At 38.3% G+C, this 23,727-nt stretch overlaps 2 protein-coding genes across 2 annotated transcripts in view; one reads left to right on the top strand and one right to left on the bottom strand.

The window, feature by feature from the left end:
• The first annotated feature begins 488 nt into the window (after window positions 1–488).
• Window positions 489–18,486, top strand: stx17 (syntaxin 17). Its single transcript, XM_028470810.1, has 7 exons — window positions 489–660; window positions 5,031–5,242; window positions 5,322–5,387; window positions 11,122–11,451; window positions 12,160–12,210; window positions 14,596–14,682; window positions 17,105–18,486. The coding sequence occupies exons 2-7, from the start codon at window positions 5,120–5,122 to the stop codon at window positions 17,342–17,344; spliced, it is 897 nt and encodes a 298-aa protein (XP_028326611.1). The 5' UTR covers window positions 489–660; window positions 5,031–5,119; the 3' UTR covers window positions 17,345–18,486.
• Window positions 18,487–18,537: 51 nt separating this feature from the next.
• erp44 (endoplasmic reticulum protein 44) overlaps window positions 18,538–23,727 on the bottom strand; it is a 12,056-nt gene continuing 6,866 nt past the window's right edge. The window contains 6 exon segments of the mRNA XM_028470809.1: window positions 18,538–20,361; window positions 20,453–20,555; window positions 22,605–22,746; window positions 22,820–22,931; window positions 23,103–23,277; window positions 23,611–23,726. Of these exon segments, the coding sequence (XP_028326610.1) occupies window positions 20,248–20,361; window positions 20,453–20,555; window positions 22,605–22,746; window positions 22,820–22,931; window positions 23,103–23,277; window positions 23,611–23,726 (762 nt within the window). The 3' untranslated portion in view covers window positions 18,538–20,247.

Here is a 23,727-nt window from a genome sequence, read left to right as displayed (position 1 = left end):
CACCTTAAGAAAGGGATATGTTCTCCCTCCAACTTATCCACCCCTCTTACCTGAGACTATAAAAGCTGTTTTCCATAACTAATTGTTTTAAAAGAAACTTTTCAACGCCTTTAATCAGTGAAGATGGAATAATACTTTGATGAATTAAAAGAAAAGTATTTAGAAATAATATATTTTTAAAAAAGCTATTACACTTTGGATATTTTGATATTTTCACAATCAGCTGGTTGTTGGAAAACGACTTTTTTTTTTTTTTTTTTTTTTTTTTTTACATGTTGTAATATTTGCTGTAATTTTTTGTTGACCTGAAACACAAAAAAAAAAAAAAAAAAAAAAAAAGAATTCTATAAAACCAAACATTGTGAAGTGTTTCTAAGTAATTTTATTTTACAAAATATCTTTTGTACAATAACATCACATTATTTTCATTAACAAACTAAAGAGAGTCACGCTGAAAAGGAACACATTGTACTCCGGGCTCTGGTGGAGGTCGGAACCTATTCTGTGACGCACAGAGAAATGAGTTGTTTACCAACAGTCAGAAATTCTAAAGTGAAACTTTAGCCACCGTGACCTGCGTTTTTCTCTCAGTTTGAAATGTTCACGGTCGGTTTTGTCCAACATAGATTGGATCCTTGAGGAAAGGAGTTTTAACGCTCGGTAAGTGAATGTGTTTGTATGTCAGTCCTTTCATTATAAAACCAGCTACTGTCAAACACAGATAAAAGATTTTAGTTTAGGTTCAGACAGACTAAGGACATTTAATCAATTATTTGCCTCTCGAACAGGTCTCATGTCAAACTGATAAGTGACCATTTTCATAGGGATTCTTCTTTCTTTTCTGTGTTTTATTGTCGTGTTGCAGGTGCACATCACCAGCTACTGTACATGTTTTATTTCATTACCTTAACACGCTTTTATAGTTGCAACTCTTTTATGTGCTGAAACAAAAAAAGCAACCCCAGACACATCCCTTTTATTATTCTTTTTATTTATTTATTTATTTTTAAAGAATCTTGAAATGTTAGTTAAAAAAAAAAGAATGAAAATTAAATCTAAATTTTTAAATGTTGTAGGAATGGAAACATGTTTATTTTTAAGATTTGTTCATAGATTTGTGCAGCAAAAAAAAAAAAAAAAAAAAAAAGATTACTTCATACTTAAGTATACATTTCCAGTTATACCATTGGGCTAGTTTTCACCCCCGTTTGTTTATTTATTTATTTATTTTTTTATTCATCTAAATTAACTATGGTTTTAACCTAACCTAAGGTCAAATTTGACCCTTTGTATAACTTTAATAATTTAAACATTACTGTAAAAAGAATACATTACTTTGTTGTTAATGCTCAGATATCAAGAAAAGCAAGTTGTACGTTTTAATAGGATCGTCTTTATAATCAATGTGTAAAAATGAAATAATTTAAAAAATATAATCTGCTTATCTCTTTTTTTTTTTTTTTTTTTTTTTTTTTTAAAATAGTAATTAGATGATGACTTAGATGTTCTTTGCACACAAAGCGACATTCTCAATAGTTGTATGAGATGTGTTTGGTCCCTAAGTGAAGGAAAAGAAGTTTGACACCCCAGTGTGTTGTCCACCTTGTACCTTCCTTAAGTCAGCTGATGTACGATCAACCGCTCCTGCCACCCTGTACGGGATAAGTGAGTACAGAAAATGATGGTGTGGTTTATAAATTATAATCTATTTTGGCATGGCAAAAATAGTGAAATAATGCCACTACTTTTGATTTATACCTCAAATTTTTGGGATTCTTTTATTGTGAACCATAACATGCTGATCATACCTTATTCATAATAAAGACCTGGATATTATTAATCAGTTTTGTTACAATGTTATAAACTTTCATTTTAATTTGAAGTTTGCTGAAAACCTTTGGAAAGATGTGTGCATTTTAGATGTAGTTTAGGTATAAAGCGCCACATCAACGAATAATAAATATGACTAACTTAATAATAATGAAGTATGGAACACGGTGCACATTGTAGACTGTGTCTCACTGGAACATCAGATTCAAACGAATTACAATTTTGGTGTGAGGGGCCAGTGACAAACCCCTGTACCACCGAGCTGTCCAAAACAAAACTTCAACATTATCTCAAGTTCATCAAATGTTTCTATTTTCTCTGAAATTCAATATTGCACGTTTGTTTTATTTTAAAGCCTTACCAATATCTACTACGTTTGTTTTGTGTTTTTTAACCATCTTCTCTCTTTAGGGTCTCAGTCAGTCACTGTTTTTTAGTCATATGTGCTTGGATACAGTTCTTCTGTGGATCATACATCTGAATGAAAGCATCTGAATTACAGGATTTATTGAGGATGTCCTCATCATTCCCTGAGGGGAAGGTTTACTTCTATAGTTAGAGTCAAAACAAATTAACAAATAATAATAGTTCATAAAAGGCAACTCATAAATGCCTCTTAATCATCCTGACTGAGATCAAAGGCCAGTGAATCGTAAACGCAGCATCATAATAGAGTTTTATTTTTAAAGGCATATTGCAGCTGGGAAAAATTATAGTTTCTCTGTCCGGCTTTTTTGGAAGGTTATATCTGAGGCCAGGGGACCCCGTTTCTGTGAATACTGTGATTAGAAAGCATTATCAATACTTGTATCTTATAGGAGTTCGCTAGTTTCATCTATGTCAGTGCTTCCTAACGCTGACCATCCCTTCAAAATCATCTGTGATCTGTAAACCAAGGCAAATGTTCTTACTTTTATTCATCTTATTAGTTTTATTCATTTCCTTAGTTATTTTCTCAGGGACCATGATCAGAAAACATTAAATGCAGATTTACCAGATTATAGCGTTCTCGTAATATTTCGCCTGCAGTCCTCATAATAGGCAAGGCAAGAAAAGAATGAACATGCACGCGCACGCACACAGTTAAAGGCAGGGTAGGTAATTTTTGAAAGCTAGCATGATTTTGAATGTAGCACCCCCCCCACCCCCCTGTGCTCCCTTTCAAGCCACATCCCTCACTCACATGCACAAGCACCAGTGCTCCAATAGCGGACCTAAGCTCATCGCTTGTATTGTGTAGAAACTACATCAAGTCTCAAGTCTCATTCAGCAGTAAGTGAACGCTAAACTTTATCATTATGTATGTTAAAAAAACATGACTAAAAACTCAGTTTTAATTCTGTCATGAGTGACGTGCTTTGAGTGTGGGCTCGTGCACGCGAGGAGTTGAGAACCAGCAGAGAGACAGGGAGACATGATTGGTTTAAAAAAGTATTTTCCAGTCTTTTTCATTGGTCAAAATTTTTTACAGATTTTCTTTGTTCCTTTTTCAGAGCATATACTATCTTAATTTCTGTCAGGACATAAAGACAATTTCAACCAAAAACTTCAAAACTGTATCTGGAGAAAATTACCTACCCTACCTTTAAAGGAAAGAGTCAAGATTATGCGACCAAATGTGAAATGTTTTGGATTAATTCAATAATAGGTATTAGAGGTGTCCCGATCCGATATTGATATCAGATATCGGTCTAATATCAGCCAGAAAATGATTATTGGATTTTATTGGACTGCATCAAAAAACATTTCTTTTAAAGTGTTCACTTGCCTTGTGTAATGCCCTTGGCCCTCTGTAAACCGGGCTACGATCAACTTTTTGGTCCCAACCGAGTGTTGAGAATAAGGCTGGGCAATATGGACCAAAACTCATATCTCAATAATTTTTCTCAAAATGGCAATATATGATGTAAATCTCAATATTTTTACCTTAAATAAAGTTTGACCAGACAGAAAATTCTGGGTTAAAGTTGTTGATGCAAAATGCCGCACAGACCAGGGTTGGGGTCAATTATAATCGTGATCGAGTAATTAATAATGAATTACAATTATGGCATAATTATGATTGTAATTTAAAAAAATCTGTTTGTCATAATTGTAATTGAGTTCATATAATGGACTTTGTAATTGTCATGACAATTCTATAAAAATTGTCAATTATAATTTAACCATGTTCTATGTTCAGTTCTACACATATGTAGTTAACATTAAAATATGTTTCATATCAAGCTTTCCTACATTTTCATATTTAAAAAAACTATAAATCTAGGGGTATACTGACATAAAAAAAAATCATATTCCCACAACAAAAATATTAATAACCTATATTTTCAGTGATTAGGAAGATTAACAAGGTAACCAATAGATATGATAGATATTTGTTTTTAGTGTATGTTACAGTTGATTTAGGACCGGTTATCACAGAAAGCTAACACGAGAAATTGGTTATTTAGTTCAGGCTCAGTAATTGGGAACATAATTGTAATTGACTTTGAGGATTAAAAAAAACAATTGTAATTGGAAAAAAGGCGAGTAACTGTAATCATAATTTAACTGTAATTGAACGTAAATAATTGAAAATGTAATTGACCCCAACCCTGACAGACACATTTATTAACAAAAAGCTGCACAATCTGTGCCACTTTTGGCTTTTTCTCCTGTAAGGGACAGCATGTGTGAGTGAGTTCTGTAGTGTGGATTGTGTAGGGGAAGGTTTGGGTTGGGACGCACTCAGTGATCATCTAACTGTTCTGAGAAGTAGCAAAAGCAGCGACTCCTAAAACAAGTATTTTAATACAAAAGCTATAGAAATGTACAGTATCTTGCTACAGGCGATATTGTCATTTCCTATATCGCCAAAATAGAAAACTCTATATATTGCATATATTTCCATATATTGCCCAACCAAAGTTGAGAACATGCTTTACTTCAGGTATGCCCAAGGTCCTGGAGAGCTCCTGTCCTGCATGTTTTAGGTGCTACCCTGGTCCACCTTTTTAATTTGTAATGCGTAGCTTATTCTCATGATGACGTCATCATTAGATTGAGAGGAACCACTGCTGTCAGTCATCTCACTGTTGTGACACAATTCTCAAGCTCAACTAAGATCCTTTGGCGTTTTCGTTCTTTAGACATTCTTCAGTTGCAGAGTTCAATGGTTTCATTTCTGTAACGATTCACATCATACGCTTCTGCGATTCCAGTGGATGTGGGTGCACTAGTGAGATCACGCTGGGCAGAGCAGGGTCCAGGTTCCCTAAGTGCTGTGAGCTCTGGGCCGACTGCAGCACACATGGCCGAGGAAAGCCCCAAGCTGACACTGAGGCGCCTGGAGGCTCCGATCCACAAGTTCATCAAAGTGGCTTTACCCACGGACCTGGAGCGGCTGCAGAAACACCACCATAACATACTGAAGGTGATGGCAGGTATCAAAGCATCACAGAGCCCTCCAGTTCACAGATCAATATGTAACGCTCTTCTTCTCATGCTAACAGTACCAACGCAGCCAGCAATGGGACCGCCTCCATACAGAGCACATCAACGCCAGCAGGACGGTACAGGTATGACATCATACTCTGTAAACCAATATAACAGTGGATGTTCAAGAATTGTTGAAAGCTGAGAGTTGATGTAGGCATTGTTTTTAAAACAAAAGAAGTTGAGCAGGTGAAGGATCTTCAGAAAATCCTATCTTGGTTAAAGCAGGTGCTGCAGGTGTCAAAAATCAAAGTGATTTAATTAACTGAACAACCTGCGCTTTAAGTCCGCTGCACCTTTTCACCCTCTTTATGGAATTAAAACTGAGAACTGTGACTGTTCACTGTTAGGGAATTAAAAACTGAGTTTAAAGCTGATATCCACAGTTTCTGAGAATGATTCCTTTTAAATGCAAAAAAATACCTAACTAGTATTTTACTATGGTCTACTGCCAGTGGTCATTCATATACATTCATGTATATAAGACCCTCCTTCGTCCTATAGACCCTTATACAAATTAAAACAAGTACCGTTATCCTCGAGCCAATAGGCTTCGACTTTCTGTAGTGGAGTCCGTCAATCAAAGTGAATGCGGAACTGTACACGGAAACAAGTCCACGCGTCACAACAGCAAACAGGTAAATATGATTATGGTTCTTACCTGACCCATAGACCTATATCAATGCGACCTTGTTATGTTCCGCGATGTGCGTGCAGAAAAGTAGAGGCGTGGCTTCAGGTAGATTGCTGAGGCAGGCGCAGGAAATGGAGCTGTTGAGGGCGGGACATCGAGACGTCTTCTCAGAAACTCCGAATATCAGCTTAAGGGCTAAGAAGAAAATAGGATATTGTTATTGCTTTAAAACTTTATTATTACTGTATCAGCTGTGGGAATGGCAGCTTTATAGGGAAACACATTCGGACTCATCCTTGAGTTTTAACTTTTCTTATTTATGTGCTGCCAGTTTGTGTGTTTTGCCTTGTTATTCTGCTAAAAGACATGAAACCAGTAAGGCAAACATTCTATTCATCTGCTGAACACAAGTCTCCCATAAATATGAGTAATCTATAGATATTATCCTTCCTTTAATTATTTTTAGTATCTCCAGTTCCAGAGTTAACAACACTGCCCACACCCCATTCTTTACTGTAGATGGGTTTTAATGCAGGCTTTACATCAGGGGTGTTATTATAGTTCAAGGGTCTGATACAGATTCATCTATTTCAACATTATTCTGCCTGTTACGACCCCCTTTAGGATTTAATATCAAGGCTTGAGGGACTGCAACATAAACACAGAAAGCAAGGTTTATCAAAAGTATTTATTAACAAAATCTTAAAAGTAGCAACACAACGAATCAAAAGAGACTGGAGACCCTGGCCAAACTGAACAAAAGTAGGGAGGACACTGAGCCAACCCTATACAGGGCCGTCGACCCAGCGTCCACCCTGTAAACTACAAAAACTTACAAAAGACTAAAACTACATAAAAACAAGGCTACCAGAAATCTCCAACCCAAACTACAATAACAAACTTACAGGACATCGAGTGGGGCGCAGAAGAACTCTCCCCACATGTCTGATGTTGTGCCTCCTTCTTTCTGGTCCTCTCAGGCCTTTTTACAGCTCCTCCTCCCTCCCCACCTGATTACTGATGTGAATCAGGTGTGTCAGGTGAGAGGGAGGAAGGGCAGGCTGAGAGGCCAGGAGGCACCAGCTGTAATACTGCCCTATAAATATATGTAAAGTAGGGGTGTGAGGGGGGGAAAAAATTGATTTCACGATATATTTAGAATTTTAATTTTTAATTTTTTTAATTATTATTTATTTTTTTTTAAATATATATATTTGTATATTTTTTATTTTTTTAATCAATATTTTTGTGTTTTTGTGCAATATTTCAGTGGTTACAATGCTTTCAATGCGTTGCAATGGTTACGTGATGCATTTGACTTTATGATGTCAAAATGTGCAAAAACACCAATAATAAATAATTAATAGGATGTTTTGAAGCAAATAGTTTTGACTCAATTTGTCCACTGAATGATCAATATCTTCTGATGAACATATACAGCAACTGGATTTTTCATCTCTACATTTACTTTTGATATTAACTGGGTAGAATATCGCGAGAATATCGCCATAATATCGTATCGCGACCCAAGTATCGTGATACGTATCGTATTGCAACATCCTTGCCAATACTCACCCCAAATGTAAAGTGATGGAAGTTATAGACAATATTCGATCTTGAATTTTCCTTCCATGAGGAGGAGGAATAAAGAAAGTCAACACTGACTACAGATGAGAATAAATCCTACTCAAAAAGGACAAAAAAAAAAATGAAATGATATTGTGTTCAGAACAACCTAAGAATGTTTGACCAGAGAGACAAGCTTTGATGTAAATTTTCTGTGTTCAAAACAGGGGACGGGACTTAGATAAGCAATTTCTCTCGTCTCCTTTTTCTGCATGTACAAAAAAAAAAAAATTGTGAAAGTGAATGTAACCATGTTGAAAATAAACTGAATAAATAAAAAATAAATAAATGATCACCCATTAATGAATTTAGTCACTGCCCTCTCAGAAGATCTCAACATATTGCATTAGTTTGACTTTCTCTTACTAGTAATAGGACATTAAGAAAAAAATCTCATTGCAAACATTAGCTTCAGCTTTCCTTGTCGTTCTGTCTGTAGTCGTGTCGTCCCTCCCACGGTGCATTCCATGGTTTACAGTACAGGCTAAAATCCTCTCTCCAAAGTGTTTAAGCTCAGCCTGAAGCTCTTTGGGACTCCTTAGCCAAAACCTCTGATTTATGTGATCAGACCACTGCTTTAAAAATGGTAACCAACGAAAAACAATGACAGCTTTAGGATTGAGAAAAGCCACTATTTCAGTACAAAAAATACCAAAAAAAGCAGTTTTCTTTGTGTCCTGTCTCTGTTTTGCTTTTCAGATACAAATAAATAAGTCCATGATCACATTAAAGTTTCTGTGCAATAATCATCACCCATCCAACTGAGAGATAAATACGCAGTTTCTAACAAACCTTGTGGTTGTCTTTACCTGTTAAGTGTTTGCAAAACGCTGTGCAAATTGTCTATTGGATGCTATGTGACCTGAATACTCAGCACCAAATGACATTCTTCAGACACAATCATGGCCGCCTCCAAGCATTATTACATTACGTGTTCATGTGACAATAACTCAGCCGTCTGCATATAAGGCTGCAGCTCCATTAGTCAACAGACAGTAATGAGACATGACTGTGAACATGTACAAAAAAAAAAACACACACACACTCATTACTAATTTGTCACTGAGAAAAAAAAAGGTTTCTGTTTGTTTAATTTGAAGTGAAAACGTGTTGTTTGTGAAGTTCAAAGCAGTTAAAAAAAATAAAAAATCAGGGCCGTGGAAGAGTTATCAGACCAACCATCCTGTGATTGCAATTGTGTGTGTGTGTGTGTGTTTTTTCTTGCATTCTTGTTCACGTAGTGGGCGTGAAATGCCTCAGGGGATGTTGTTGCCTGGAAGCCACCGTGTCTTCAAAGGTGAAAGAACTTTGAAGCAGGCACACACCTATCCTCTCACCATTACCCCACAAACCCCAGGGGGCGCACACACAGAGTGCTTTACCATGTCCTGCTGGTGTTAACCCACAGTGTGGGTTTCTCTTACCGGCCACAGATTTGGGTTAATGTGTGTGTGCAGATGTGCTGCTGTGTTTCCTAGGCTGGCAGACAGAAACACAGACATGTGGATAGAATTCTGACAGCCTCGGATGGGAAATTGGGATGGATAGAGTACAAATAATATCTTGATTTATCTGTTCAGGGTTTGATTGGTGCAGAGACTTCATGGACCTGTTTAAAGGCCTTGTCCGGTGCATTCAGGGGATTTTGGTAATTTCAATAAAACAAATGTCTCGGTCCAGCCTGATTTTAACCCATTTACTTATTGTTAAATACATTATTCAGAGAAGTACTTTATGTCAGCGGTGCCCAAACTGGGAGGCGTGCTCCCTAGGGGGTGCGTGACGTCATGTGATGAGAACGGCCTTGCTGAACATTGAGCATGGACAATGGGAAAAAACAAAAAAATTCATTGCACTCAAAGAACTTTATTATTACTGTTTTAAAATATGTCATTAGGGCTGAACATTTTTTTTTCTTCAAATGGGGTGCAACAGAAAATGTTTTGGAACCACTGCTTTATATACTTGTTTAAAACTACTTCCTACTTAAAAAAAAAAAAAAAAAAAAAAAATTATTGATTTTTTTTTTTTAAAAACATGTAAAAACAAAAATGTTACATATAAAATAAAAGGAATGTCGCAAAACAACTTATTTTCAATAACAAGTCAAAAACACATAGTAAGACAATTTCAATAAAACATTTACACGTTCAAAGAAGTAGGAAGAAGTTTGACTTATTTAATTCTACCCCTCTTATAACTGCACAACCGATTTATCTATGAGCTACTTATATATACTACAGATATATGCACCCATACATACTGTATATATGTACATACTGTATGTATTTCATTAGTAATGTATCATCTTCTTTTAAGACCCCAAATATGGTTACCCAGGTCATGTGTAGTTGCTGACAGGTGCCTTGCCTCCCTGTCTGTGTGAATGAACATGTGTAATGATCTATTCATATATTTGTCTTGTGTAATTAGCAGAATATGTAATCAGCAGCACGTTGACCCCCTGAGGCCGTTAGTTGTGCAGCAGCCTGGAGGGCTGATGGCTGAGGTGTAATCCTCACGTTACCCTCAGGGCCCTTTATTCTGTTATCCTGACACACAATCTCACCTTTAACCTGACGTACACAGTTCACAAGGCTGAATATGTCGGCATATGAACTCGTTTTTCTGAACGATAAATAATAGCTCCTATTTAATGGAATGCTATTTTTTCTAATGTATGAATTAAAAGGTATTTTGTGCACCTCACACATCTCCCCCTTCCTTTTTAAATTTTTTTAAAAAAGTATTTTACTTCATGTTACACAATTGGTAGTGAATGCACATTTTGTCATATTCAAACAAATTGAATAAAAACTTAGAATTAGATGCCAACATAGTTTTTAATACTGTATTGCAACAATTAACAAAAAGTTGTAATTGTAATAAACACTATGATAATAAAATACACACCACCAGCATATGAAAGAGAAAGAAAAGGGCCAAAGCAAACATTTAAAAAAAAATTTGCAAGTTATCTCTCATTTTTGAAGTTATTTTTCTATCATCTAAAGTTTTTTCTACCGTTCTCAACCAAAGATTTATTTTGGGTGAGATTTGTTGTTTCCGTGTCCATGTCGTCTGCTTCATGGCTGTAGCACACAAAACATTGAAGAGTGGGATATCTACCTTATTTATTGTCAATGATATTGATAAATTGATTCCCAAAAGGTTTTCTGATTTCAAATTTTCATTTAGTTTAAAGATATTCATCAATACATGTTTAACCTCCAACATCTACTTGTGTAATTTCTATGAAGCCATTCTGAGTCTGGGTTTGTTTTTGGTTTGTCGGCCTTCAGCCAACTCCAACTATAGTGAACGTTGCAATTATTTGTTATGGTGACCCCTTAAAAAGGGCGGCGGCTCAGTCGACACACTGAGAAAGAAGGGAAAAGTTTCATCTTTGTTGTTATTTTGTCTTCTGTTTCCTAGACTATTTCATTGAGTTTTACCTCAAATTCACTTGTCCGAGTGTAATCAGCCTCATAACGTGTACGACCCTGTCATCTTTCACGTTTCCATTTTAAAAGTCAGTGTTTCTTGCCTCTGCGCAGCAACTGAGAGCCAACGTCAGAGAGATGGACAAGCTTTGCAAACGAATCCGCCCAGAAGACGCCGCCGCACTGGAAGCTCTGGTCCAGCCTATTAGAGACAGGGCGGCGGTCTCCGCTAGAGAGTTCCTTCTTTTACACTCCAACCCTGTGCCTCCTCCTCCTCCTGCTGCTGCTGCTGCTGCTGCTCAGACACCCAGCTGTGAATCCCCTCACACTGATGATGATGATGATGATGATGAGGCAGTAGAGTCCGACAACAGAATTCAGCTCCTCCTTCCAGAGATCCCAGCTGATCAGAGTGCAGCAGAGTCCTGGGAAAACCTGGAAGAGGTAAACGCACGACGTTACTTTGGCTTGTGATTTTTTTTTTAAAGATGTTCGACAGGAATGAGTACGCAAATCAGACGAGGGTTGAAGTTTTATTCTGGAAATAAAAACATGTGGAGGAAAACTACAAGTATTCCCACAGCTCGGCTCTATTGCTATAAACTCCTATGAAATGAGTCCAGAGTCACAGGATCATATTTATAAGAAAACGTCAGTGTTTTAAAACATAAGTCTTTGGACAAAAAGCTTGTAAAACACATCCAGATTTTGTCCTTCTAATTGTTTGAAATGACTTCTAAAGTTAGTATTCCTTAAATAACCCACGTCCTCATCTAAACCGACCTGGCCTGGAACAGTTGTTGTTTATTTTTCTGTTGTGCGCACACGGCAACAGTCACGGTCAGTTTGGAGGCTCACAAATGCTGCCGCTCTGCTAAACTCACTGCTTGGGTTTTAATAGACATTAAAACACCGCAGAGACACTAAGCAGAGCATGTCCACATATGTGACATCACATCATTACTCCCTGTGAGGGTCAGGGAAATGCCAGGAGCACATTGAGGACTTTAGTTTTATAACTCTTGTAAATAAATCACTAGTAGCCTAATTACTATCATCCATAGAGGCAGAAATAAAGAAAGAATAGATGTGTGGAAGTGTGTTATAATGATAATAATACAGTGAACGCTGAATGTTTTTTCTTCTTCTCAGAATCTAAAGGAGTTGTTTGGTTTAGTGACAGAGTTCTCCCTACTGGTCCATGTGAGTACAAACACATCTGTGCACCTTTCGTTTCGCTCCAGGTTACTACCTTCACATTTCAGTACTCTGTGCGTGTGAGCGCGTGTGTGTAGCCAGCGCTGCGAACAAAAACAGTGTGACAGCCGCTGTTCACCTATAGTGTTTCCAGGAAGTGGTGTGTGCTTTTGTGTGTGTGTGTGTGTGTGTGTGTGTGTGTGCGCTCTTGTTGCATGGTGGGACTCCACTGAGACGAGGTTATAGAGATCAGCTCAGGAGTACCCGGGGCCTCCAGAGGCCCCTCAGTGAGTAGAGAGAGAGAGAGAGGATTTAGGGGGGACAGCAGGTTGTCGGGGGAGGGGGGCGGAGGAGGGAAACGAGGGACTCGGTGAAGCAGGTGGAGAACAGACGGCTCAGATTATCACTCCATCCTCAGGGATGGAGGGAGAGGAGCAGGCAGGTTGAGTGAATGAGAGATTAGCAGTGAAAGAGAGAGGGGAAGGACGTGTTTAGGGTGGAGAGAAAAAGAGCAGGGGGTGGTAGGAGAAAGAGCATAGACATGTTGGGATGTCTCAGGGGTGGATGACGCCTGTAGGGGAGTAATATTCACGTGCTGAGGCCCAGAGGAACCACTGAGTGTGTTTGAGTCTGCTCAAGTTTCTGAGCTATTCTCCTCCTCTCATTTTATTTGTTTTTCTGCCTTTTACGGAAGCAGATTGGGGCCAATTTTGATGGAGAAAATAATTTTGAGCAAATCAGGATGAAAGTTGAAATGTTGAGATAAAGGTTGAAATTTCGAGAACAAAGTTGAAATATAATGTCGAGATTTGAGTCAAAAAACGAAAGTCATCTAGTAAATTTACTGAAAATACTATATAGTGATAAAAGTCTAAGGATCTACAGAAGCTGGCGAGGGCCAATTCATATGACAATAAACAGCAGATCGTAGCCATCTACAAAATTCCATTTAAACTATACTTAAAAGTTGGGTCCAATAACAAAGAGATCCTTTCTGTTTTAGCTCATAAACACAGCGTTGAAATCTCTTTAAGGGCTTTGAAGAATTACCAAAAACTGAATCTGTTCAGAAGGAAAAACCAGTGAAGGTGGAGCGTTCAGTCCCTGTAGCTATTGAGGAGCTGTACGGAAACAGAGTAGGGCCAGTTTTGATGGGGACTGTTGTCGTATTTGGTGAATTGACCGCAGTCTGCTTCCGTAGATTTGACTTTAACAGCAAACTTTCAACTTTAATCACAATATTGTGTTTTGAGATTATTTTCAAAATTTCAACTTTAATCTTGACATTTCGAATTTATTCTTGATTTGTTCAATATTGTTTCCTCCATCAAAAATTGGCCCTAACCCTCTTCCGTAGACTTTGGACAAAGTTGATAAATTGGACTGATTCTCAGCTATAAAGTGATGTTTAATTTTCTTCATAGTTGTAAAATTACAGGTCAAACTGCGGACTAATAAGAACACAATGAACCTGTAACACTATCTGCTTTGAGCCCAGTTTGTCTGTTCTAGTTTCTCCTAATTTTAATTCAGATTATTATTGCTGAATATGCTCTGCTGACAGTTAAACTAAGTAGTTCAAATCAATAGGATGTCATAGATTAGTTAATCAATGTATTTATTCAGAGGTTTAAATAATCAATCAGTTCCTTACAATAAGTTACTTGTTTTTTTCCTTTTTTCTTTCCTTTTTCTTCAGGTTTTCTAGAATATTATGAAACAATTTTTATTGTAAAATGTAAGAGAAAAACAAATCAGAAATTTTACACTTTTAAATTGCTTAAAATTTTTTTAACAAATAATAAAAAAAAAAAAAATCTTCCTATCAACTCAGGCCAGTGTTTAAGAGTGTATCAGAAAAGAAATGTACAACAGGAAATGTCTGATTTTTTTTTTTAAGAATGATTGAAAATAGTTTTTACCAAAGTGTGTGTGGAAAAAGCGGTGAAAAACAAAAACCGAATTTTGTATAAAAATAAACAAATAATTTCAAAAAAAGGCCCCTCGTCACAAAGGTAAGAAGTGAAAGAATCTTGTTGGAATAGTGAGAAGAAATGCACTGATTGTCTTTGGTGACTGTGTCCATCCAACACTCACATGGAGAGCGGCATCTGCCATTCTGAATATTTCATGAGATGTACACAATGCTATAAACACACACACAGATGGGCCCCACCTGTGTTGAAACCTGTCTTGAATACGTCTTCGGCCTCCTCGCCCAGTTTAGCCATGAACACGAAACTCAAACTCTGTGCACAACAGGTGTTTACTTCTCCTCTTCTTCTTGTGTGTGTATCTGTATGCATGGCTGTACATTTAGTTCCGTGTGCTCAGATTTGCAAACTAGCTGTTGAAGTGTGTTTGTGTGTCTCTAACCCCCACACACTGCAGTCCCAGCAGGAGAAGATTGACAGCATCGAGGACAACGTCAACACAGCCGCTGCCAATGTGGAGGAGGGGACCAAAAGCCTGGGGAAGGTGTGTAATAAAGAGAGAGAGTGTGTGTGTGTGTGTGTGTGTGTGTGTGTGTGTGTGTGTGTGTGTGTGTGTGTGTGTGTGTGTGTGTGTGTGTGTGTGTGTGTGTGTGTGTGTGTGTGTGTGTGTGTGTGTGTGTGTGTGTGTGTGTGTGTGTGTGTGTGTGTGTGTGTGTGTGTGTGTGTGTGTGTTGGTGAGAGAGAGAGAGAAAGAGTGTGTGTCCTGATGATGTGGTGCGTGCGTTTGCGTGTAGTGTTTGGGAGATAGGGAGATCGATGGCACTTTGCCTCCCAGCCATTCCACAGCATTTGTCGCTATTGATCCGCTCGAATACGGAGGAAAGCTGCAATTAAGAAAATAGAGAGAAGAGGAGAGGAGAGGAAGAGTGATAAAGAGTTTGGATGAGAGACCTGACGGGAAAGAGGACACGTGTGTGTGTGTGTGTAGAGCCAACAAGAGGTTTAAATGACTGTATAATAGTTTTTTTTGGAGAAGCCTCCGTCTCTGTTTAATGCTCATTCTCCTGAAATGTTGAACTGTTGGTCTTCACTGAAAACCAGCTGATAACTTCCAATCACAGCAGTACACACACACACTTTATAACTTAACTCTCACATTTTTTAGATATCAAAAGTAATAAAAATGTCGACCTCTGACCTCTTGTCTGTTTTCGCCCACGTAGCACAAGCTTAATGGAAGTGTGAAGTGATGAGGCAGAAATTAGCAGCACTCAGCGAACACGCAATAAAAGAGGAGCCGCTTCTTTCATTTTAAACCCAGCGTGTCTCTCTCAGTAGATCTGATTCATCGTGGTCACTGAGGTTTCTGGTTTACACTTTTGTCCTTTTATGACAGCACATTACCATATTACGTTAAAGTATAAAGACTGCTTACTGAATTGGAACCAAAGATCCAAAAAAATGTTTTACACTAAAAGAGATACATCACAGACTCACTCATACTGTCAGTTTGGACGGTTCTAAATAGCTAAACCTAAAGAGCAACAAATACAACAATAAGAAGTGAAATATTGTATTTAGAAAATAAATCTATTCAAATTAAAAAGTGTCCACCTGCTACTAAAGACAAATGGGCTTTTATTATCACAGTGTAGGTTGGATTCCAAAACGATGCAAATGATGATGCAATTTTCTCTCGTAAAATCAAAGGGAGAAATTGTAAATTCCAAACAAGGAATTCCTTATATTCTTTTGTTGTTTTGTTTGTTTGTTTTTTTAATTTAAAACATGTCTTTCATTTTTGTACGAGTGCCACGTTATAGCTGTTGTATTTGACACTATGTACTGTATATTATATTAAATTGAATTGCGCTGTGAAGCTACTGAAGTTACTATAAATACATTACAGTGCAGCACATGGACAAAAGAAGCGACACAATGATAATCATTGTTACACAACAATTAGCAAAAAAAAACCTCTTATTTCCACTCCCATGAAGGTGAGAGTCTTCAGTAACCATAAGCCATTTTCAATCCATCACATGCAGAAAGGCTTTAAACAGAACCTGCAGCTAAAGAATATTTGGGACATGTTTACTACCTGTTTGTCCACATTCCAGTTATCATACAGTAATTGTGAACATATTTTCCTTTATGTACCGTGGGTGCATCACCTTTGCTTCTGACTTTGATTCACCCAGACTGTGACACAATTAAATCAAATGAGAAAAAAACAAAAGGAGTCTGACCTCTCTGTGAGGTCACTGCTGCATATAATGCAAAAAAAGCTGTGCATAGATAAAGAGACAGGAAAGATGTTGGATGTTTTAACTTGTTTGAAAGCTTCTTATCTGTCATCAGGTCAAACTACACAACACACACACGCACACAGCACCTACATTTCCTCCTCCACCTCTACTCTTTCAACTGGGATGATATTAAAATTCCCTTAACTGCCACAGGGGGGGAGATGTGCAATGCAAGCATTTGAACTGGATTAATTTAATGGTAAAGTGTTAATCAAGTGAGCGTCCATGCGAGTGTGTGTGTGTGTGTGAGAGAGAGAGAGAGGAAGGGAGAGGAGGATGGTCTGGAAATCAGTCATTAATTGCCATCAGCTCCTTCCACTCTGATGATAACAGCTGTAATAACACACAGGCCACATCTCTCTGATTTCCTCTGAATGAAGATAACGAAAGGGCTTTGATGCTGCTGGGCAAGCAATGGTGTACACACACACACACACACACACACACACACGAGCATGTTTACACCATTTCCCCAACAAACCCACCCCCTTCTTTCTTCTGCTGGTTGATGTGTGATCATAAAAAGACACATTTAAATCTCAAACTGTCTTGCAGCCACAAAGTGCTGATGCCTCTAAAGGTTTTTGTGTGTGTGCGCGTGTGTGTGTGTCAGTGTCAAATTAAACTCAAACATATCTCTTCCACCTGTCTCTCCAGGCAGTGGGCTACAGATTGGCAGTGTTGCCGGTTGCCGGGGCGATCCTGGGCAGTGTAGTGGGAGGCCCACTCGGGCTGCTGGTTGGATTCAAAGCTGCCGGGGTGGCCGGCGCTCTGGGAGGCGTACTGGGATTTACAGGCGGTAAATTGGTCAAGAAGCAACGTGAAACCCAAGTGGAGCTGCAGATGAAGCAGCTGACAGCACCACCAGCTGGAACTGAACCCAACAAGGACAAATGAGCTGGAAGTAGAAATATCAACCTTCTGATTTAAGCTGCACCAATGAAACACTATGAAAGTTACACAGTAACAGCCTTACTAAATATTTCAGTGAATAGCATTGTTGTTGTTGTTGAGATCAACTCATTATCTTATGGCAGCAAATAATTATAATACACTGAGGATGTGTCACTTGACTGAACTGTTCACTTTCATTAATAGCAGACCTGCTCCTTTTCAGTCACATGCAATTACAAAATTCTTTATTTTCTCATTGTATCGTCACCTTTACCAGTAAAAAAAAAAAAACACTCAATATTCCTTTGTACCTCATAAGTGACTGTTGAAATACGTTATGTGCCTGTGGGGTGGATTCTGCACCTTAAATATCCCTAAACTAGATGGTATTTTATTGTTTGTGATGTGATCATGTCTCTAAATGTGCCAATTTGAGGACAGTGGGAATAAACCAGAGGCGATGTGAAAAAAAATGTACATGCATACCAGGGTTGGGGTCAATTACATTTTTCAGTTATAATTACATTTGCAATAATTCCATATTCAATTATAATTTAATTATGATTACGCTGACTGTCATTTTTTTCCAATTACAATTACTTTACCCCCTGACAGTCAATTACAAATATTTTCCCCAATTAATAAAGTTCAATTACAATTTTACTAACTTTTATTTATATAGCACTCAAAAACAGTCCACATGGAGCCAAAGCACTTTACCTCTGATCTCATTTAGTTTTGTATTTTGGTGTATTGTGTTTAATCATCATTTATAGTGATTTATAGCCTATTGTGATGATTTTATGTGTTTGTTATAATATAATTCGTTATAATTTTAGCATCTTTACATTCACATTTTTGTGCATTGATTATATCTTATGTAAAAGCCCAAATTGGGACATGAGATGCAATTTAGCAATAGCTACATTACAATAAACCATTTACAATTACAAAGTCAATTATCTGAACACAATTACAATTCAATTAAGATTACAACGACAAAACACTTGCAATTACGATCATTAATTACACAATGACAATTATAATTGACCCCAGCCCAGATGTATACATACATTTTTGGGAGCTGGACCTGCATTGTGCTGATTATATGTTTTCCTGCCAAATAAACATTTCCTCTTATTTGATTATTCATCAAATAAAAACGTCGTCAATACAAAGCATCAGTCAACACATAATCCTGTAAAATGATTTTTAATTTACTTTTTTTTATCATCCTTTTAACTCCTGAAATTACTTAGTTTAGACATGGTATCAACACATCCACCCCAAATGTTGCTCTGCATGTAGGCTGATGCGTCCCCATGCAGGAACCCTTATGGAAACCTGAACGTACAGGTTGGGATCAACAGGACAAACATACAATAATGGATTCCTAAACTTTTAAAACTGAGCATTGTGTATTTCAAAAACACCTAGACATGTACCAAAACAAGAGAAAGAACCACTTTGGAGAGAGAACTCAGCCGAACAACGTCCTTGTGTTTGCACCCACAACCCATTTGTCTTTCAGCTTTTTTTTTTTTTTTTGGATTATAAAACAGGGTCTTTTACCAAAAGTCTCAGGAAACACTAACCAGAGAACAGAAAAATAACATTTCTTGTTAAACTAAGGTGCCAATACAAAATTTCAGAACCCTTTCCTGCATTATTTTAATAACCATTGGCAAAGTGCGGCAGTGTCATTGTATCCATTTGACTTCCACCACCACAGTATCAGAATTTTACAGTTTGGGATTTAATTAGATTTCTAATGAACTTCAATACACTCACTGTAGGTAAAACATTGTAAGTTTCTTTTGACACAATGTCCTCAATAAGTCCAGCTCTGGTCCTCAAGGAGTAGAGTTCTGCAAGAAAACATGTCCTTAATGCAAGCGCGACTGATTTACACGTTACAATGCCTCCAGGCTTCAGCTCAGGTGAACGCCAGTTGAAAAAAAATAAAGCAAATTTTTAGTCCAGCCTACGATTGTAAACTGGGTTTTAGTTTCAGTTTGGCAACTCAACACTTACCTGTAAAGTTTATCCTGATTTTCTGTTTGAATGTCAACATCTTCCATCATTTTAGGTTTTCTCAAGTGTTTGTTTTTATGACCTACTGTACCATCATCTGCTTCTACCCAGTATGATGCTGCCACCAGCAGGCTATTTTACATTTAAATTTAGGATGACGGCCCAAAAAAAATAAACATCTTTGTAAGTTAACCGTAAAAAACAGTACTCATGATTACTAAATCAATGTAAAATACATCTCTAGACATCCATGGAGAAAGAAGGTACAACTCAATAACGAGCAGCTTTGCTTCCTTGTGATTTTAAATAAACCTACAATGTAAGGTTTTTTTTTCTTTTTTCTTCATTCTAAGTATGATTGATAAGAAGAAATCTCTCAATACGCAGACTTAGGGTGTCTGATTGACCAGATTAAAAAACATACAAGAGGAGTGATGGACTGCTGTATTTCTTCTACATGTCGTAAACGTGTGACTAAGAAAAGTAAATAAAATAAAGAAAATGATGCGTTCAGTTTAAACCTACAGTGAGACTCTGGTGCAGCACAAACATATTTACAACTCCGAAAAATAAAAGTAGAAACTCTTGATGTACTGAACTCCACCCTCTGTCCACACATGATTTTTGTTTGTATATCCCTCCTTTTAAAGTCAAAATAAAAGTTGTACATGTCAGAGTTATGAAAAATACAGGTTATTCCAACATGGCTGTGTCATGGGCTGCACCCTCCACTTCCTGTTCTTCTCTCCTTCCTTCAGTAAGGGCGTAGGGTGTTGCTGTTCTGTCCCACTGGCCTGTCCCAACCCTAAACCCCCTCCCTGACCCCCGGGGCGTGGCATTGAGTCAGAGGATCACTGGAAGGCCATACATGGTCACAGCTCGTCACGGTCCCGGTTGAGGATGGTGTATCGAGTCTCGCTAGGTGCCAGCTTCTGGAATGAGCTCTCAGGAGGACTGCTGGCCACTTCTTCACCCGTGTCCTCTGGCTGCGGTGACAGGACGATAAAAGAGTCAAAACTCACAAAACACAATGGGATCAACTTGGGGCGACGGTGTGTGCTGATGCTGAGGACTCACCTGTCCGGGTGTGCTGTCTGTGGGATCAGGCCCGTGGTGGAACTCTCTGTGAAGCTTACCCGAGTGAAGGTCCAAAACAAACTGCTTTATCTTGCCCGGGATGCTGGAGTTAGACAAAAGAAAGTCAAGTCAAACTCTAATCATCAATTAGAAGAAATAATTTCAGGAAAATTGAGTCCTTTGAACAATTTAAAATTTAAAATGACAGCAGTCATGCAATAAAAGCATGGAAAATTGTGATTCTCCAAATATTGTTGAGTTTCATTAAATTTGTGTATATAGAGCTGAGACATCTACAACTGAATTATCTGGTAATTTACACAATATTTCATGTTTTTTCTGTCTTTTTTTACTTTCTTCTCCAGGCCATATTAGATGATCTAAAGAGCCGGATGTGGCCCCTGGACCTTGAGTTTGACACGTGATCTACAAAGTCACTGATTTAACCTTCACTGGCTCAGTCGATGCACAAAAAAAGGCAGGAAAAAAAAGCAGTTTGAGTGGAGGGACATTACTCAGTGAGACATTCCTATACATGAAGTGAAGACAGCCCTGTTTGAAGTCGAGAGCAGAATTAAGCAGCGGTATGAGACGAAACCGGTCGTGGCAGCAGAAAAAGAAGACATTAGTCCCTGCGGACGTGTCACTAGGCAGCAATAATCCATATCTGCGCTGCCTGTGAAGTGCCCTAATTAATGACAGGTCATCGGCTGCAGTGATGTGACACGGACGGCGCTGGTCCCCAGTCACAGTACAGCTGGTGTGTCACAAACACATGTATGTACATCTATGTGTAACATAGACTGCACTAATGTAATTACAAAGCTGTGGGCCACATGCAGGGGTGATGTGATGCAATTAGGCTGTGGAGGGCCACTCAGTCCTCGGGGCTTCTGTCTATCTGATCAGACTGTGATTGGGGACGGAGGGAAGGAGAATAAATAAGATGAAATCAGATTAGACTGGATTGGTTTAGCACTTATTGCACGTGCCAAATCATGTCACATTAGCTCCGCTGCCCTGGTCCATTCATAACGGACGGAATTCAGGTGGTGTGACATTTCTCTGGTGTGAGTTATCACTTGTGTGTGTTTGTGTTCATGTTCATGCGTGCGTGCGTGTGTGCCAAAATCTTTTCCATCAAGTTCAGACTTCACAGGTCTCATTAGGAACAATTACACCTGATGGTGAATGATTTATGGTTAATGATTTCTCTAAATCCATGGTTCCCCAACTTTTCAAAGTCCCACACCACTTCAGACGTTTAACCTGAAGCCATGTACCCCCTACCGTTTCAAACTTAAAAAAACATCATAATGTAATGTAGTGTTTTTCAACCTTGGGGTTGTGGCCCTATGTGGGGTTGCCTGGAATTCAAATGGGGTGACCTGAAATGTCTAATAATTTATAAGAATGAAAAAGATACTGATTAAAAATTTATTTTTAGAATGTTTTAAATATCATCCTTTTTTAAAATGATAACACCACACACAAAACAATCTCAAACAACTGCTTTCTATACTTTCACTTATCACTAATTTCTCAAATGCAGTATAAAAATGTTAGTGCACTAATCCTAGCTACAACTAACATGATCAAAAGCTAATTCGAGAAAGGAAACAAAGTCTCTGGAGACCGTTGAGAACCACTGATGTAATGTCACATACAATGTAACCCTACAGTGAAATTTGTGTTGTTTACCTATCCTGTTGAGGATCAATATATAATTAAAAACATAATAATAATCTGTAAGGAATGTGAATTGGTAAAGCAATGTAGCTCTCGTCATATTTTTGGATGAGATTAATTCTCTGCCACCATGGGTAGTTTTACATCGGCTAATGTGTAATTTGTGGTAATGCATGGAGGCTCCTGACTGCTGGTCGATTCATATTCCAGTTTCTAATTTTTATTTTTTATTCATGAACCCCCAATGATAATTTGCATACCTGACTTTGGGAACCTAGGCTCTAAAATATCCAAAAGATGGCTTAATATTTCACACTGATGAGAGTGATTAATGTGTAAATAATACAAAATATTTCAGCTTCTGTCTCGTTATGGTCCAAAAAAGAAGAAAACATCTAAAAGTGTTTGCAGGAAGAATGTAGTTCATCACATCACATATGAGGCAGACATCCAGTGCTCTTACCTGAGGTCCTTAAAGTCAGAGAAGACATACATGTGTCTGAATGAGTCTATAGCAATGACCGGACAGTCTGCAGGAGTTTTCTGGATATGGAGCAGAGGATGCCGAAACTTATCGCAATCTGCATGGAGGAAGTTAATAGACCCTGAGGAGGAGAGGAGAGGGCAGTGTGAACAACATCATCACTCTGAGACATATCCAAAAACACAAACGCTCACCCTTCTCACTGATGAGCTGACGAGCCACTTCCTGCTGGAACTGCTCTAAACTCTCTGTGTCTTCTTTTACGTGGAACAGGATGAGGAAAGGGATTCCTTCTTCGGTCAGTTCCTGGAAAACAAACACAGCGCTTAAGACAGATGGAGCTGAGGACGTGTGGTGACTCAGCAGATGGACTGCCCACAGAATCCATGAGTAACAGTCATCCTGCTTTACAGAGTGAACAGCAGTGACTAAATGGATCAGCTCATATTTGATCCCAGATCAAAGGAGGAAACCAACCTCTCCGTTTTCGAAGGTGATCTCTCGAACCAGAGGCACACACTTGTCCTGGGACCAGACGTACGTCAGGTCAAAGTTGGTGAGGGACCCGAGGTAGATCATGTCAGGAACGTTCTCTCCGACAGGTTTGTAAATCACGTTGTCACCACCGATACGTTCCGACTCAGATACAGCACTGCAAGACAATAAATACAGAAAATACACAATCGCTCTGTGAAACAATGGCACCTATACAGGTGAGAAGGCATAAGGCAGGTGTGAGATTATGCAACATATTTAAGAGGTGTCAAATCACTCTAAGGTAAAGATAAGCTTGTTTTCAGAACAGCATCAGTTATTCCAGGCACACCCAGACATTTTTGTGATCTGCTCACAGAGGATCTTTGTATGTAAGCTTCCTCAAATCTTTTACTGCCTCAATTCATTCTCAAAAGGATTCCATGAGGGTAAATGTGTTGAATTGAGCTACTTACAGCTTAATACATGTAAAGATGATGTTCTATCTCACCCAAAAGCAGCCAAGAAAGTGCAATCATCTCGAAGGATGTTGGCGACCTTCTCAAATGTGTGGTAATTGTCAGAGTCCTTCGTCTCAAAGTAACCTATGATGTTTCTCTTGCTTCTC

Source organism: Gouania willdenowi, chromosome 16 (assembly GCF_900634775.1).
Source record: "Gouania willdenowi chromosome 16, fGouWil2.1, whole genome shotgun sequence".
NCBI classification, from domain to species: Eukaryota; Metazoa; Chordata; class Actinopteri; order Blenniiformes; family Gobiesocidae; genus Gouania; species Gouania willdenowi.
Note: the sequence above shows the minus strand (reverse complement) of the source record. Positions and strands in the feature narration are given on the sequence as shown.

Bases quoted from the DNA above. Each gene is read 5' to 3' on its own strand.
- stx17 (XM_028470810.1), top strand. From the start codon at position 5,120: ATGGCCGAGGAAAGCCCCAAGCTGACACTGAGGCGCCTGGAGGCTCCG. The intron at 5,388-11,121 runs GTATGACATCAT...GCCTCTGCGCAG, and splicing joins ACGCCAGCAGGACGGTACAG to CAACTGAGAGCCAACGTCAG. The intron at 12,211-14,595 runs GTGAGTACAAAC...CACACACTGCAG, and splicing joins AGTTCTCCCTACTGGTCCAT to TCCCAGCAGGAGAAGATTGA.